This window comes from Elgaria multicarinata, chromosome 1, assembly GCF_023053635.1.
Source record: "Elgaria multicarinata webbii isolate HBS135686 ecotype San Diego chromosome 1, rElgMul1.1.pri, whole genome shotgun sequence".
NCBI classification, from domain to species: domain Eukaryota; kingdom Metazoa; phylum Chordata; class Lepidosauria; order Squamata; family Anguidae; genus Elgaria; species Elgaria multicarinata.
The window spans coordinates 84,684,436-84,697,777 of record NC_086171.1 but is presented as its reverse complement, the minus strand read 5'-3'; the positions used below and the strand labels follow the sequence as shown (position 1 = coordinate 84,697,777).

Sequence of the window (13,342 nt, the reverse complement as noted above, 5' to 3'; positions counted from 1 at the left end):
GTCCAGCTGCCTCTGGGATGCTTTAGGGTGCTGCATTGATGTATAAAAACATTTATACATTTGTCAACTCTGACTGAAGCTATTCCTGACAATTCCCCTCCCTCCTGCGTATCTCTCTATATTACAATACCAGAATTTTAACCCTCCAGAATTGTTTTCTACAATCTCCTGGAGATTAATACCAATTCTTGGAGACTCCAGACCAAGAACCACACAAATACATTATTTAAAAATGTTCATGCTTTGTTCTCTATCAAGAAAGAATGACTGCTAAACACTTTAGATCCTTACCAGCCCTGTAGCTGGATCTAAGCCAGTCATTATCTCACAGCTTAACCACAGGGTTCTTGTGAGGATAAAAGGGGGTGGTGGGGAATGACATGTCTGCCACTTGGAGCTCCTTGGAAGGAAGAGACATACATTTGATCATAATCCTTAGAAGGAGGGTACACCAATTTGAACAAAAAGGCTTACAAGGCTAGGCCTACCTTTTACTCCAACTGCACCTGCTAGAGGAGCCCGGCTTCTTGCAAACAGCAAAGAAAGGGAGGGGGGGATCTGATATTTAGAATTAGACCTTTTCTTCTAATGTGACAATTAGCTCCTATAGGTCCCTTAGAGAAAAAGTTTTCCACGGGGCCCACCCCACACCAGGCTCACTGGGTTTATTGGCTGAATTTTTTTATTGCATTTCTTCTTTTACCCTTGGATGGGCTGAGAGCCCCATTTGCCTTAAAGAAGAAGCTTCCACTGGATAGTTCTCTGGGACTGCTCCTTGCTGTAATGGGGGTAAGCTGCCTGGTGGTGGCCCCTGTTAGCATCCTTCTTTTCTGAGGAATGGGACCACTTCTGATCGGTTGGAGGCAGAGTAAATGTAAGCCGGAGCCTTGGCATTTAAAAACAACAACAACTGTACGAGACGGGTTCCCGGAAGATCAGCTTCCATGGCTTTGTCTATGTCCCCCATTACATTTTGTCTTCTGTTCTGAGCACAAGCACTGAGTGCATGTGCCCATTTCACAAAGACGATGTTCCTACAGACCAGGAGTTTCTTCCGATATGGATCTGGCTGAGTGCAGTGCGGCAGCAACAGGCAGCAGTACAAACTACAATGGCTACCATCGTGCTGCAGAAAGACAAGAGGTCTTTTTTTTATGGGAGGGATGTTCCGATGCCCACCGCCTCTGGATTCTGTAGCAGAAATATGTGACCAGTATTTTGAAGATAATCAGAATAAGAACCAGTGTGACTAATTGTTCTCCCAGTTCTTTTCCTAAAGCACTGGTGGCCCACGGGTCAAATAGGATCCCTGAAATAGTTGATCCCAACGGACTCGCCACATAGTAGGAATCTTTTCTCGCAGTTTTAATTATAAGGGGAAGAAGAAATGAGTTTTCATGTTGAAAGATTTCTTTGTTTCCGTCAGCTTTGGGATGATGCTAGGGTTTATGGCTGTTTTATCTGCTGGCTTTATTTTGTATTTTATGTGATTCTATGTTTTATGTTCAATTGTTTTCATGTTTTAATTGGTTTTTATAAGCTGCCATGCAAGGGTAGACACTGTAAAAGGAAGGGTTATTAAAGCTGCAATCATTCTGCAAAAGCAAAGAACCATTTGCAACTGGCCTCTTAAGAAGCTTGAGTAATCAATACAAAGTTCTTGTATGTGTGGATTAGTCTGTAGATTTTAGGAGTGAGGCAAACACATCCATTGAACTACATTTCTTGGCTTCTGTAGCCACCCTGTTGGCCTGGCTCTGCCAGAATTGCAGTATGTAAACTGAAAAAGCAGTTTTCCAATTACCAATTTACTCCCATCCAAACTTCATGGATGTTCTGGGAAGCCTTTTCCAGAAATGCGTATTTGTTCTAATTCATTATTACATTTATATTCCACCTTTTTTTCCTCTTGAAAGGAATCCAGAGCAGCTCATGTGGGCCTTCTGCTCTCCATTTTATCCTCACAACAACCCTGTGAGGTAGGTTAGGCTCACTCACTGAGCTTCATGGCCAAGCGGGTACTAGAACCCTGAACTTCCAAGTCCCGGTCCAGCACTCTAACCACTAGACCACACTGGCTCTCACACTGATAACACTCCCCATGCTAAATACATAAATGGACAGTGTATAGTGTTAGTGATTAGTTCTTATTCTCATAATTACTACTCTCTTTTATAACTTATGTTTAGTTGATAAGTCCTTTAGTTTAGGGCCCCTAGTGAAGTCCTTCACTTGTTGCTTGTTGGGTCCTGATCACCTTTTGCAGCTGAATAACCCAGACAGAAAACTCCTGGAGATTTTCATGTTTGGCTGCTTTTCTCATCAACTCTCTAATGCTTACTGATGAAAGAGGCAGGCCATAAATCTTTACAGTATTACTGGACAGTTTCATTTTTCTACTCAAGGATAACTTCCTCTCCCCCTTTCACTAGTTACCACACACATGCTGAAGCTCCTTGTAAATACTTTAATCATAATTTGTTGCTTGACTCTTATTTTCTGTTGTTGACATGCCCTCCCACCCCACCCACGTAGCCTTTTACATTTAAGGTCACCCGTTTTGGCAAATCAGTGAGCTAATGGACCTGAAAAGATTACTTGAGTTCAGAAATTTTGTAAACACAACCCTTTTAACGTAAGAAAAATGAGTTTGGATTCTTTTCATCTCTCTTTGCACAATCCAGATGTTTGGACCCTCTCACAGCCGCCACAACATTATAAATGCATGATAAAATAGGTAATATGTAGAGTGCAAATGTAATGTTTATGACATGACGGTGTTTATGTTCTCTTTCTCCACACCTTTTTTCTTTTTCTTTTCCCTTCCTTTAAAAAAATGTACCTTAAAGCCTTTGAAGGCTTATTCAGTGCTGTTAAAATCAGTGTGGTTAAAATGTTTTCTGTTCAGCATATCATGTTTTTAAGTCATATCTGCCTCTGAAGCAATAAGGTTCTCTTTTTATTAACTGTTCATTCCTTTTCATTTTGGTATTTCATTTAACTTAGGCTAATCTAAAATTCATATCATGCAGCACTGTACCATTATTTTGAGAACAGAAGTAACTAATTTCCATTGCAGTATTTGCATCTTATTATATTTGTGCTTATATCAGGAAGTCTTGTTAAGCAATTTCCCATAGAAAATTGTAGTTTGTTAGGTATCCCTTGTTAAGCTACCTTGAGTGCTTGGAGAAAGGTAGGATACAAGTTTTAAAAATAAATGAATAAAGATGATTTGTGGAAATAAAATATTAAATGAAACCGATAAGCATCATAGCTGACCAGAGGTTTGAACATCTGGGCTATTCCACTTCAGACTCTAGATGGAGATGTAATTAATGGAATGATCTCCTACCAAAAAACAATTTTAAAATAATCCCTCCAAATAGAAGATCAGCTTGTCAGAGGAAAGGTTACAGATAGAACCCTTGCCCTAAACAAGCTAGATTTTGGTGTGTGGAATGAATTTATTGGTATGTGTGAGCACTTACTTTCAGTAGGAAATGGTATAGCCCAGGCACAGGTTTAACACAGTGAGAATTAGACCTTAATAGAGATGTGACGGCCCGGAAAAATTCGGGGGGAAAACAGGTTTTCCCCGGTTTTTTCCTAAGCCTTTTTTGGGGGGTTTCCAAAAAATTGGAAAAATTGAAAAAAATGAAGAAAATACGGATTATGGGACGTTTTATTTTAGCATGATGAATATAATGTTTAAGACAAGGTGTTCAGATATTTACTTCTCCAAATGATTTCTAAAAACTGTACAGTATCAGATTATTACAATGCCTGTGCACCAAGGACAAGCAAGTCCTAGGTTGCAAACTGAGACTACAACTCTCAAATGCAAGAGCAAGATGCATTTCTGCCTCTAGGGGGCACTCCCATTGAAGCAGAGACTGAAACTAATACTGATAACTATCGCTCAGAAAATGTGTCTGATTAAATTTCATGCATATTCACTGAATCTTGGTCCCTGCCTTTTTCTCAGTTCTTTTTATGGGAATGGGAGCTTTATGTATTGACACTGGAGGACTAGCAGAGACATAAATAATTTTCTTTGTTATAATGTTGGTGGTTTCTTCAGTTGTTGTTTTTTAAAAATTGTTTTTTGCCTGCTCCTCATAAACTGGCAGAACCAAAGAGGTTCCTTACAGTTCAGGTGTTTCTAACAGTTCAGGAGCTTGTAGCTCCATTTGTTACCAAAAAAAAAGTAAAACAAAGTAAATTAAATTTGTAATAACTGTTTGAATACACTAGTTTTAATATACCAAATGTAATAATTTTATGCCAAACCAACTTGGACATAATTACATTTTATGTTCCTAAAGTAACAAAGTGACTTTCATTCTGTAAAAAGTGCTAATATTGCATTATTTCAACTTTTCTGAAAATTTCTGTTTTTTTCAGCAAGAAAACGGGGAAAACCCGGTTTTTTCCCATGGCTTCAAAATTTCCTGAAATTTTACATCTCTAGACCTTAATAATGGTGCCCCCCTCGTACAATACTAAATTAATAATAACTGTAGTTCTTTAGGCCCGATGTAGGCATGATGCTGCTAGTGGTGCTGCAGTAGGTCGGGAGGTATAATTAATGAATTTTTATTCACTCAGTATTTTAACACTTAATTTTAACTTAAATTTAAATTATACTGTTTTAACTCTGTATTTTAACCTTATATCAATTTTGCTGCGTGGTTTTATCCTGGTTGTGCTTTTTATATTGTATTTTGTATTTGTATTTTTAACTTGTTTGTTGTTTTATGATGGTTTTAATTTTTGTGAACCACCCAGAGAGCTTCGGCTATTGGGTGGTATAAAAATGTAATAAATAAATAAATAAATAAATAAATTTCCAGACATAAATGGTTCCCTCTCCATTGCCTGTCTACTGCACACCACCAGCTCTCATCTATAATAATAGCAAAATCAATGGAGCAATGAGAAATTGTGACCCATGCTTACATACAAACATCTTGTACTTTTGATATGTTCAATAGAATCTCATTTTTCTCTTTCTCCCTTTCCACCCACACCTGACAGGATGACAAGGATTTGGTTCATGAATTTGTTGTGGCAGAGGGCCTCACCTGTTTAATAAAAGTGGGAGCTGAGGCGGACCAGAACTACCAGAATTACATCTTGAGAGGTACAGAAGCTTAATTCATTAGCTGTATTTACTTCAGTAATAGCTCATCTCCTTCTGCTTTAGCCCGTTATATTTAACAGTGCTGCTTATTTATATACCATAGCTACGGTCAATAGATTTTGCAGTTTTTCATAATATCTTAGTTTTAAAAAAAGAATCCTATTCGATGTTCTTTTCCCCTGCAGCTTCCTATCAATGAATTTAACGTCACCTGACATCTGACTCTCTCCTTCTGTTATTTTAAGTGCCTTCTTAAAATGCGAGAATATCTTGTTTTTTCTCCTGATTGGCCCTTATCCTATTTTACTTTACTTTTCTTGTCTTTACCTTTTGATTGTAAGCCTGTAGCTTGTGTTATTTCATTTGTTAATTTTTTTTTGACAATACCTAGCAATTCTAGCCATTTTATAAAGAAACAACAACAGTGTCCTTCTTATCTTGCTCATGTCCTGACCTGTTTCCCCCCCTTAAATTATTATTTTTGTGAAATGTCTACAATAACAGCCTTCAATAACAGCATCAGCTAAGGATAGTGTTCATCCTCTGAATGAATGCTTGGAGGCAGTAATGGGCTGGATGAGGAAAAACAAACTGAAGCTGAATCCAGACAAAACAGAGGTGCTTGCTGTCAAGGGCTCTGACCTAGGTTTGGAGGTGTGTCAGCCAGTTCTGGATGGGGCTACACTCCCCCTGAAAGACTGTGTTCGCAGTTTAGGGGTGCGCCTGGATCCATCGCTCCAAATGACAGCCCAGATAAACGCACCAGCCAGGAGTGCTTACGATCAGCTTCGGCTGATACACCAACTGCGCCCCTTTTAAGAGTCAGAAGACCTAAAGACGGTTGTGCACGCACTGGCAACCTCAAGGCTTGACTTCTGCAATGTGCTCTACATAGGGCTACCATTGTACCTAGTTCAGAAACTTCAGCTAGTTCAAAATATGGCAGCCAGGTTTGTCACCAGTACATCTAGGGGTGAGCATATTACCCCAACATTAAAATCACTCCACTGGCTGCCAATTAATTTCCGGGCAAAGTACAAAGTGTTGGTCATTACCTTTAAAGCCCTAAATGGTTTGGGTCCAGGTCAACTTCAGGGGTCCTTCTCCGTGAGGCAGGTGGCTACCAGGAGGAGGGCCTTCTCTGCTGTGGCACCCCGGCTGTGGAATGAGCTCCCTAAGGAGGTTCGCTTGGCACCTACATTATATGCTTTTAGACGCCAGGTGAAGCCCTTTTTATTCTCCCAGCATTTTAACAGTCTATAAATAAATTTTAACTTGGTGTTTTAAATTTGTAATTTTGTGTTGCTGCTGTTTTGATCTGGTTGAGCTTTTATATTGTATTTTATATTATGGTTTTATACTGTTGTTTTATACTTTGAATGTTTTTAATTTTTGTGAACCGCCCAGAGAGCTCCAGCTATTGGGCGGTATAGAAATGTAATAAATAAATAAATACCTGTGGGATCGCCTTCTCCCATACAGTCCGCCCCGCACACTCAGGTCCTCTGGGGAGAATTTACTTCAGTCAGCCAAGACTAGGCTGACATCAGTTTCCCAGAGGACCTTTTCTTCTGTCGCCCCTGGATTATGGAATGGCCTGCCTAAGGAGATTTGTAATATTAACTGTGTCTGTGATTTTAAGGCAGCTTTGAAGACTAGCCTTTTCCGGCAGGCCTACCCAGATTAATGTAAAATCAAGAATTTTTAAAATGTGTTGATTCCTGTACTAATGTTGTTCCCCACCTCGATCAAAAGGGAGACGTGGGTAAGAAATAAATAAATAAATATATCATTATTATTATTATTATTATTATTATTATTACATTTTTCTTGGTGCTGTACAAAGATTAAAAAATGACACAGGCTTGGACTTACAATCCAAAAGACACAAAAGTGGGAAAATATGGGTAAGGAAGGAGGGGGGGGGAAACTAATTCAGGCACCAACTCATTGCAATTGCATAATGACTGATGGATATGGCCATCTGGGGAACCCCAAAGGGTCAGATTGGGACCTCAAGAGGAGTGGATTTGAGGACCTACAGTAAGATGTGGGTTGAACAGTAATTCCCTAGCACCACCTTGTGAAATTGTTCTGCCGAATAAGAATGGAAAGTCCTATAGCAACCCTACCCATCCAGAATGCCAGCATGGTCTATGATACAAAATGTCACCGAATGCCATTATGGGATAGAATGCCACTGAAATGTCTATTAGAACCAATAGCAATGCACTCATTCTGTCTAGTTATCAGCATATGTCATCTACTAAGCAACCAAGGGTGTTTCTGTCTAGAAACCAGGCTTGGGCCTAAATTGGAAAGATCTAAGTACTCAGTTTCCTGGCTGATAATTATCTGGAATGAAGGGTTGCGTTCTGACCACAATATTTATGTATTTATTTATACTTTTGTATCCCACTCTATATCACTGGGATCTCAGGGCTTTATACAGACAATAGTCAATGGTGGATTAATAATCAACTCCACGATTAATTATTGAGGGGGTACTCCACACACGACATGATTATAACCAACCATGGTGTGGATAAAGTCCAGCACTGCTCAATGGTATGTTTGATTGACACATCCCCCCCCCCCAGTCCTCCCGCTGGTATCCCATCAGCCGTTGTGAGTTCTGTTGGCTGGACTAAAGCAGCCACCACTGCTTTGGCCTCTTTTGTCAGGGGACTCTGTGGTTGCTGAAAATAATCATCTGTATGCAATGAAATAGTCAACGGTGTGTGATGCACAATAACCAACAAGTTGTTCAAATAATCAACTCTGCACAGCATTGGTTATTTGCGTTGGTTATTTTGTCTGAATTACCAACCATGGTGTGAAAATATCCCGACAGATGACACAATAATCCACTATTGAGTATTTAACCCACTGTTGCTTATCGTGCCTTCCTAACCCAGTCAGGGGCTCCAAAGAGGATTCCGTTAATAACGGTCTTATAACTGATTCCTGCAATAAAACAGGGACAGCTCTCCTGCAAGAAAGCATTCAAGATCACCACCACCCATTTGCTCAGCCCCTGCTGTGGCGGCTTTTTTTAACAAGGGTGGGTGTGGATCCAACATGCAGGTGGTTGGCCTTACCCACCAAGCAATTTGTCTGCATCCTCTTCCATCAAAATCAGACAGGCACCTGCCTCAGGCACCCCTACAAATCCTGCCCTTAATGTGCATTCTAAGGGATGTATCCAGTGCTGGCTGTCCACCAGCAGAACAGAAACTGCTGGCAGAATGGATTTCTCCTCACCCCTGCAGGCTTCCATGCATCCCCAAATCTGCGGGAATGCAGGAGGGAGGAGAACAAGGAGGACGTTGTGTTGGATTTAGCCCTAAATTGCAATGGATAGCAAAGTGCTTTGCAATATCATCATAGCAGGTCATCAAGGGTTGATCTTCAATACTCTAGGGCTTAGAATATATCAACCCCTTCACTACCCAAAATAATTCATTGCTATGCGGTGAAAGTGGTGTGCTATGCAACGAGGAAGACCTTTTGTCCTCATGTCCTCATTATAAACTTCTTGGCTAGCTACTGTTGGAAACAGGTTGGTGGACTAAATGGATCTTTGGTCTCAACCAACAGGATGTCTTATGTGTCTGTCCCTTTACTTTCAGGTCACCTATTATTGTATCAGGAAAGAATACTTGTCTGTATTCAAGCGTGATATTTATTTTTCACTGGTGATGCATTTAACTCAAGTCAGATGTCCTTATGAATACACCTGATACTTTTTAAAAAAGAGTTTTCTATAGAATTGAATAATATCATCTATGTCAAAGTTCATTTACCAAAATGATATGTATTCAACAGTCATTTAACTTCCTTGTTTGCTCTGCCATGGGAACTCAAAGGTTTCCATCTGGATACATTGTGTTAGTTGTTCAGCATAACCTTATCTTGTTTTGCTCAAAAACCTCTGATGGAAACTCAGACTTTACAGTTTGAGCTTGCGGCCAACAGAGTGACCACACTTTGTTTTCTTTAATTAGTAAAAAGAAAAGGAAATAAATGTCTCCTCTTATATAAAATACAGATAAACCAAGGACATTTTTGTGGAAATGTTACATCTCTTTGTTAGAACTTTCGGAAGAAGCATTGCTGAATATTTTAAGTATGATTCTATAGTAATAAATGTCTAAAGGGAAAAGTTGGTAGTGAAAATAAGAAATAGCTCAGTTTTGCTGTTGGCTAAAGAGAATTACCGTTTTTTAATTATGAAAATATTTATTAAACACCTAAGGGGTGTTATCAGAGCTAAAGGTTCACCCACAGGCTTAAAATATTTTTTTATGTCTATCTACCTGAATAATATTTTAAAACTTATGCCTCCCCTTAAGGATTTCAAGATCAAACATTGTATTTTCTTTGATCTTTTCCTGTTAAGGCTTTTTATTCCAAACTGTTTTTGTTGTCAGTTCCTTGACCTTTTACTATCCATTTCTTAATGTGCCATGTTCGGAGGCATAAATGCTTGCCTTATTTGGGCAAAATTTGCAGTCCTTTACAAACTGTAGTTGTTTTTTTAATGAAGTTGCATATCTATTTGATGTACTTGAGATTTTATCTTTCTTGTTTCTCTCTCTGGTTTTTTTTCCTGACTCTGTTCTACTGTACGCTATCTGTTCATATCAGTTTTGGACAAACCACCCCCCCATGGACCCTGCTCTCCCGCATGTGGACTTATAGTATCAATTATTTTGCTACTATTACATATTTATTGCAAGTCAGATGTATTAATTAATTAATAGTTAGAATTTGTAATTGTTTTGTAACTTGAGTAGTTGCTGTTTTTCTCACATACATTGTGCTTCCAGCAGCAAAGGTTTTTCCTTAGGTAGCACAGGAGTGGTCTTCCACCCTTAAGACGCATCAGGAGAAAATTAATAACATTATTGATCAACTCCCTAATATTACCACAGCAGTGATTAAAGCACTTGGGTGGGGATACAGCATGACAGAAAATTACACAGACTTACTCAGGCTACCTGAGACATGCCTCAGAAGATGCCAGAGTATTCAAATTTGTGGCTTTCTTGACCCAGCGGAGGGGAATAATATGGCAGAATTTATGGAGCACTAGCTGTCTGACATCACCCCACACCTGCAGCTTTTAGCAGCAGATCTAGAAAGGCACCCCCCATGCCACAAAAACCCAGGGGGAGGTAGGCAGTGGTAGCCTGGTGACTCAGCAGTAGGGGCACCATCCTGTGGGACTGTAAAGTCTTCAGAGGGAGGCCGAGAGAATGTGTGGCCTTAGACTCACAGAAGGGCCAAATAGGAGTCAGGCTGAGGGGGGTGACTTCTCTTGGTTTTGCAGAGCACCAAAAAGCAATCTTGGAAAGAAAAGGGAGAATCAGGGTGCATGTCATCTACTTCTCTCCGTCGGAGGCCTTTGACGGCAGCCATGTTGTGCAGGAGGGAGGGAGGAAGGCACAAGATAGAGAATGTGAGACAGAGACAACCAGTGTATATATGCACATGGGAAGCATGGGGGTGTCAAGAGATGAGAACGAGGGTGAGAGAAAGAGATCAGGAACAGGAAGGATGGGAGAGAGCCAGTGTGGTGTAGTGGCTAGAGTGTCGGACTGGGAGTCTGGAGATCTGGGTTCTACTCTCCACTCAGCCATGGAAACCCACTGGCTGGCTGGGCCTGTCACAGACAACCTCACAGGGTTGTTGTTGTGAGGATAAAGTGGAGAGGAGAAGGATTGTGTACGCCGCCTTGGGTTCCTTGCAGGAAAAAAGGCAGGATATAAATGCAATAATAAATAAATCCAATTTTTAAAATATATTTATTTATTATTATTTATATGCTTTCTTTCAGGATACAAATTTATTTATTCTTCTGAAGTGGTTTACAAGTAAAATAAAAACAATCACGACAAACGTTATCAACACAATAAAAGTAGCATCAGGGCCCTTCCCACAGGGTAGTTGATGGAACATGGCCAGGAGGGCAGAGAGAGTCTGTCTGGAGCAGGCACTGAGGTCTTCTGCTGCTGCCTTTTTGTCCTGGAAAGGTAGACTGGGGTCAGGGAAGGGAGAGATGCTCTTCTAATGTGCTTATTAAGAGCTTTGGGGAGAGTAGTTTGCACTGAAGCTGAGAGAATTTACTAGCAGAAATGTTCAGTATAGGCTTTAGGATGTATTTGAATATTATAGATAGGTGAGTTGGCGCCACAACAAAATATTGCAGTGTGAATCCCTGCTGTGCTTGCATTATCTAAGCCTGTGGCTGAAGGACTTAAAACAACAAAAATTAAGATAGTATTCCCTAGGGGCTCTAACTTGTGCCTTCCTTCATTGCAAAATTTATTTATTATTTTAAGTTTTGAACATTTAAAAGCTCAAGCCAGTGGAACATAAGGAGTCTGAATGCCACTGAGTGCTGGATTTAGTTTGGGAGGAGTTCTGAGAAGGCAATGTAATGGACAGGGCTATTATAAGCTTAGTCTGTCTCAGCACAGACCTCCAACCTGCAGAAGAATAACAGTGAACTGCATTGCAGGCTTATTGTTCTGCTCTCGGCCCAACATACAATGTGGGAATAAAGGCAGTGAATAACATTGCATATTTATTTTACTCTCTCAACTTCAGTCCAGCTCTCAACCTGCAATAGGGATTTGCGGGATTGTCGTAAGCCATTCAAAGCCTGACCTGCGATATTCAGAATGAATTATACTGCAGGGCTATCTTAAGCCAAACTCCCCCAGCAACAACTCCTTCCAACCAGAAATATGAAGAATGAACTTCATTTGCCTTGGAATTTGCATTAATAATAATAATAATAATAATAATAATATCCACTCTAAATGAAAACTGAATTAGAAAGAGTAGAAACTATTGAAGCTATTTCGTTGCTACCTTTTGGTATGTTTTGTTGTTGTTTTTGCCTTTTGGGGGAGGAGGATGGGGTCAATAAACTGGTGCCCAATCTCAGTTACATGAACATATTAGATTTCTCACTTCTAGTCCTGGGGACATTTTAAAATAATTTTTCAGTGTAAACTGGGAACCTATCCATACAATGAGATGGTTCTGTCTGGGCCTTTTTATTTCTATGTGTGTTTTCCTCCATTCTCCCTTTCCAGCCACTCGATTCCGATCTGCCTCCTACACAGTTGTCAGGGTTTTTTCTTCCTTTTTGGCCTCTGAACATTCTACGCCACACTTAAGTCCCCCCCTTTCTAAATGGTTTTTTTTTTCTATTTCTGCAAACCTTGGGGTTCTCTGTGTATACTGATACCTTCCTCTTGCGTATTGATGTTTCCATAATAGGACAAAATCCAGAGATCTACACAAGGCACAACCAGTGCGATATCAGCTTGTTCCTTTGAGCAGCAACCGCTGGTACCACCTACCATGTTACACTGCTTTAGGACCAACCCATCCCCTGAGAAAGGCAAGCCCACCTTGAGAAACAGAGCTTCCTTTTAATATGAATGACCTGGACTCAGGAGCAAGCCCTTGGAATGTGGCTGATGTATGTTAAACTGTAGCCCAAGTTAGCTTTAGTTTAGTAGCAGTAAGTCGATTTCTGAAGTGCTAGTGAATTTAGCCAGTCATCTCTTGCAAAATATTCCTGGCTTCCAAGAAGGATCTGCAACCCACTGACAGAATTTCATGTACATCCTCCACCATCTGCTCATTTCAGGCATTCTTAACAATAGCAAAATAGCTTACTTACAGATTCTCCATGTGTGCCACTGACTGTTACAGCTATTAATAAAGCAAAAGGCATGTGATGTCACCTGAACACCACTTTTAGAACAAACGTTTGTGCTTGTTCATTCTGGGAAACTAGATTCCTGAAAGAACTCATGTTCAGTAGAATGCCATCTGGTTTATGTTTGTCACTCAATGTGCAGGTCTACAGCAAGGTACTTCATTAATCAGAAAAGCAAGGGCTGAAGTTTCAAGAATAAGTTATAGAAGGAATTCATAAGATTTGTCTTGAAGAATCAGCGATAGCTCCGTTAGTCATGGACTTTGGGGTTGAAATCTGGAGCCCTGACTTTAGCATGGGGTATGCTTTCACCAACCGCTGCCGCCTGATTGCTGACTGTGGTAGGCAAATGCCTACCTGAGCCTCTGCTTGTGCTCAAGTCTGCACAGTTCCCATTGGGTGGGCAGCTAGAGGGATGTGAGAAGCGGAGGAAGGAGGAATGAAGGGGGAGT

General features: G+C 40.3%; 1 protein-coding gene across 12 annotated transcripts in view; it reads left to right on the top strand.

The window, feature by feature from the left end:
* FHOD3 (formin homology 2 domain containing 3) overlaps nucleotides 1-13,342 on the top strand; it is a 401,018-nt gene that overhangs the window by 198,814 nt on the left and 188,862 nt on the right. For all 12 annotated transcript variants that reach the window (XM_063131345.1, XM_063131400.1, XM_063131398.1 and 9 more), the window contains exon 5: nucleotides 5,041-5,146. In XM_063131345.1, coding sequence (XP_062987415.1) covers nucleotides 5,041-5,146 — 106 coding nt within the window. The remainder of the gene's footprint in view (nucleotides 1-5,040; nucleotides 5,147-13,342) is intronic.